General features: G+C 26.3%; 2 protein-coding genes across 2 annotated transcripts; one reads left to right on the top strand and one right to left on the bottom strand.

Annotated features, from left to right (window-relative positions):
• Nucleotides 1-355: 355 nt before the first annotated feature.
• Nucleotides 356-969, bottom strand: LOTGIDRAFT_128951 (hypothetical protein; the record flags this gene model as incomplete). The annotated part of the gene is made up of 2 exons (XM_009064477.1): nucleotides 356-427; nucleotides 754-969. The coding sequence occupies 2 exons, from the start codon at nucleotides 967-969 to the stop codon at nucleotides 356-358; spliced, it is 288 nt and encodes a 95-aa protein (XP_009062725.1).
• Nucleotides 970-1,964: 995 nt separating this feature from the next.
• On the top strand, nucleotides 1,965-2,282 carry LOTGIDRAFT_129087 (hypothetical protein; the record flags this gene model as incomplete). Its single annotated transcript, XM_009064476.1, has 1 exon — nucleotides 1,965-2,282. A coding segment is annotated over one exon (318 nt), but the record flags the coding sequence as incomplete, so codon positions are not given.

The following is a 2,282-nucleotide window of genomic DNA, read 5'->3' as shown; positions in this document are numbered from 1 at the left end:
TCCTGTAATATATCGATACATATGATTACTGCATGGCTTTAGAACACAGATTCCATGTTATCGCTTCTACAGGGAAACATCTTCGCTTCAAATGAGATTCATGCGTCTATAGTTATTGAAACAATCAGATGTTTGTTTTTTCAATCCTTCGATCTTAAATCAATGTGAGAAATCAAAATCTAAAATAGTAATATGGGATTATGAAGATGTCTAGGAAAGTACATTGTCGTTATTTGTCTCACACAGTTCCGTGTCTGTCGAAATATTACCATAAACTGTTTAAAGTTGGTACCAACACGGAGTAGAGTAAGATGGATAACTAATGACAGAGAGGTGCTGCATGATAAAGATCAAACTACATGTAAATGTGATTTACCTGTTTCAGTCTTCTCCATTTTGCTCTTCTATTTTGAAACCAGGTTTTAACCTGAAATTGAAAGTAAAATTTTTAAAAACAAAATTATAATTTTCGCTAATTGAAATTTAGTCTTATCACGTTGGTTAATCATATAGCTAGATGATTTCACACCTTTACAAAGAAGTAATCGATAAACTTCAAATGATCGGATGATCGCATACTTAGCCGAAAGAATCTCCAAAATAGAAATATTGTTTTATGTGACATGAGACAGCACAGTACTGTTGTTACAGATGCCTTTTGAAACAGTGCACCTGATGTATGAAGTATGATCTATTTGGTTCCGGTTTTCCTGAGTGAAATATTAGGCTGTAAAAATATTTATTACCACATACCTGTCGCTCGGTCAATGTTAAAACTTTTGCAAGTTTTTTTCTCTCTGGTGGTGACAGATATTTTTGTGATTCGAATTTTTTCTCCAATTCCAATGTTTGATCGTTAGAAAATCGAACCTGGCCACCTTTTCTTTTATGTAAAGGACGTTGTAAATAAGGGTTCCAAAATAATGGTTTAGGACCTGAAAGTAGAAAATATAAAATAGTGTTCAGCATTATGTCTTACTAATTAACTGGATATTCAATATTCTTATTCTCAATAAACTATTTCAAAACAGTTCAAAACAATGTTTCTTTTAAGATATTTCGATATTTTTTAGGGGTTTAGTATTTATGAACTATATCAAAGTTTTAAGAAACTACATAAAATATTTTAGAAACTTGTATATACTATATAAGTTCTTAGGATATATCAAAGTTTTTACATACAAATTTATATCTGGAAAAAAAGTTTTTAGAAACTATATCATAGATTTTAGAAACTATGTCAAAGTTTTTAGAAACTATGTCAAAGTTTTTAGAAACTATATCAAAGTTTTTGGAAACTATATCAAATATTTGAGAAACTATATCGAACTTTTTGGAAAAATGTCTCAAAGTTTTTAGAAAAATGTATCAAAGACTTTAGAACTTTATCAAATCAAGTTTCAAGAAACTATATCAAAGTTTCAAATAAATATATTAAAGTTTCAAATAACAATATCAAAGTTTCAAGTAACTATATAGAAGTTTCAAGTAACTATATCAAAGTTTCAAATAACAATATCAAAGTTTCAAGTAACTATATCAAAGTTTCAAGTAACTATATCAAAGTTTCAAATAACTATATCAAAGTTTCAAATAACAATATCAAAGTTTCAAGTAACTATATCAAAGTTTCAAATAAATATATTAAAGTTTCAAATAACAATATCAAAGTTTCAAGTAACTATATAGAAGTTTCAAGTAACTATATCAAAGTTTCAAATAACAATATCAAAGTTTCAAGTAACTATATCAAAGTTTCAAGTAACTATATCAAAGTTTCAAATAACTATATCAAAGTTTCAAGTAACTATATCAAAGTTTCAAATAACAATATCAAAGTTTCAAGTAACTATATCAAAGTTTCAAATAACTATATCAAAGTTTCAAATAACTATATCAAAGTTTCAAGTAACTATATCAAAGTTTCAAATAACAATATCAAAGTTTCAAGTAACTAAACTATATCAAAGTTTCAAGTAACTATATCAAAGTTTCAAGTAACTATATCAAAGTTTCAAGTAACTATATCAAAGTTTCAAATAACTATATCAAAGTTTCAAGTAACAATATCAAAGTTTCAAGTAACTATATCAAAGTTTCAAGTAACAATATCAAAGTTTCAAGTAACTATATCAAAGTTTCAAATAGATATATCAAAGTTTCAAATAATAATATCAAAGTTTCAAGTAACTATATCAAAGTTTCAAATAACTATATCAAAGTTTCAAGTAACTATATCAAAGTTTCAAGTAACTATATCAAAGTTTCAAGTAATTATATAG

The sequence above is a fragment of the Lottia gigantea genome (assembly GCF_000327385.1).
Source record: "Lottia gigantea unplaced genomic scaffold LOTGIsca_63, whole genome shotgun sequence".
Taxonomy (NCBI): domain Eukaryota; kingdom Metazoa; phylum Mollusca; class Gastropoda; family Lottiidae; genus Lottia; species Lottia gigantea.
Note: the sequence above shows the minus strand (reverse complement) of the source record. Positions and strands in the feature narration are given on the sequence as shown.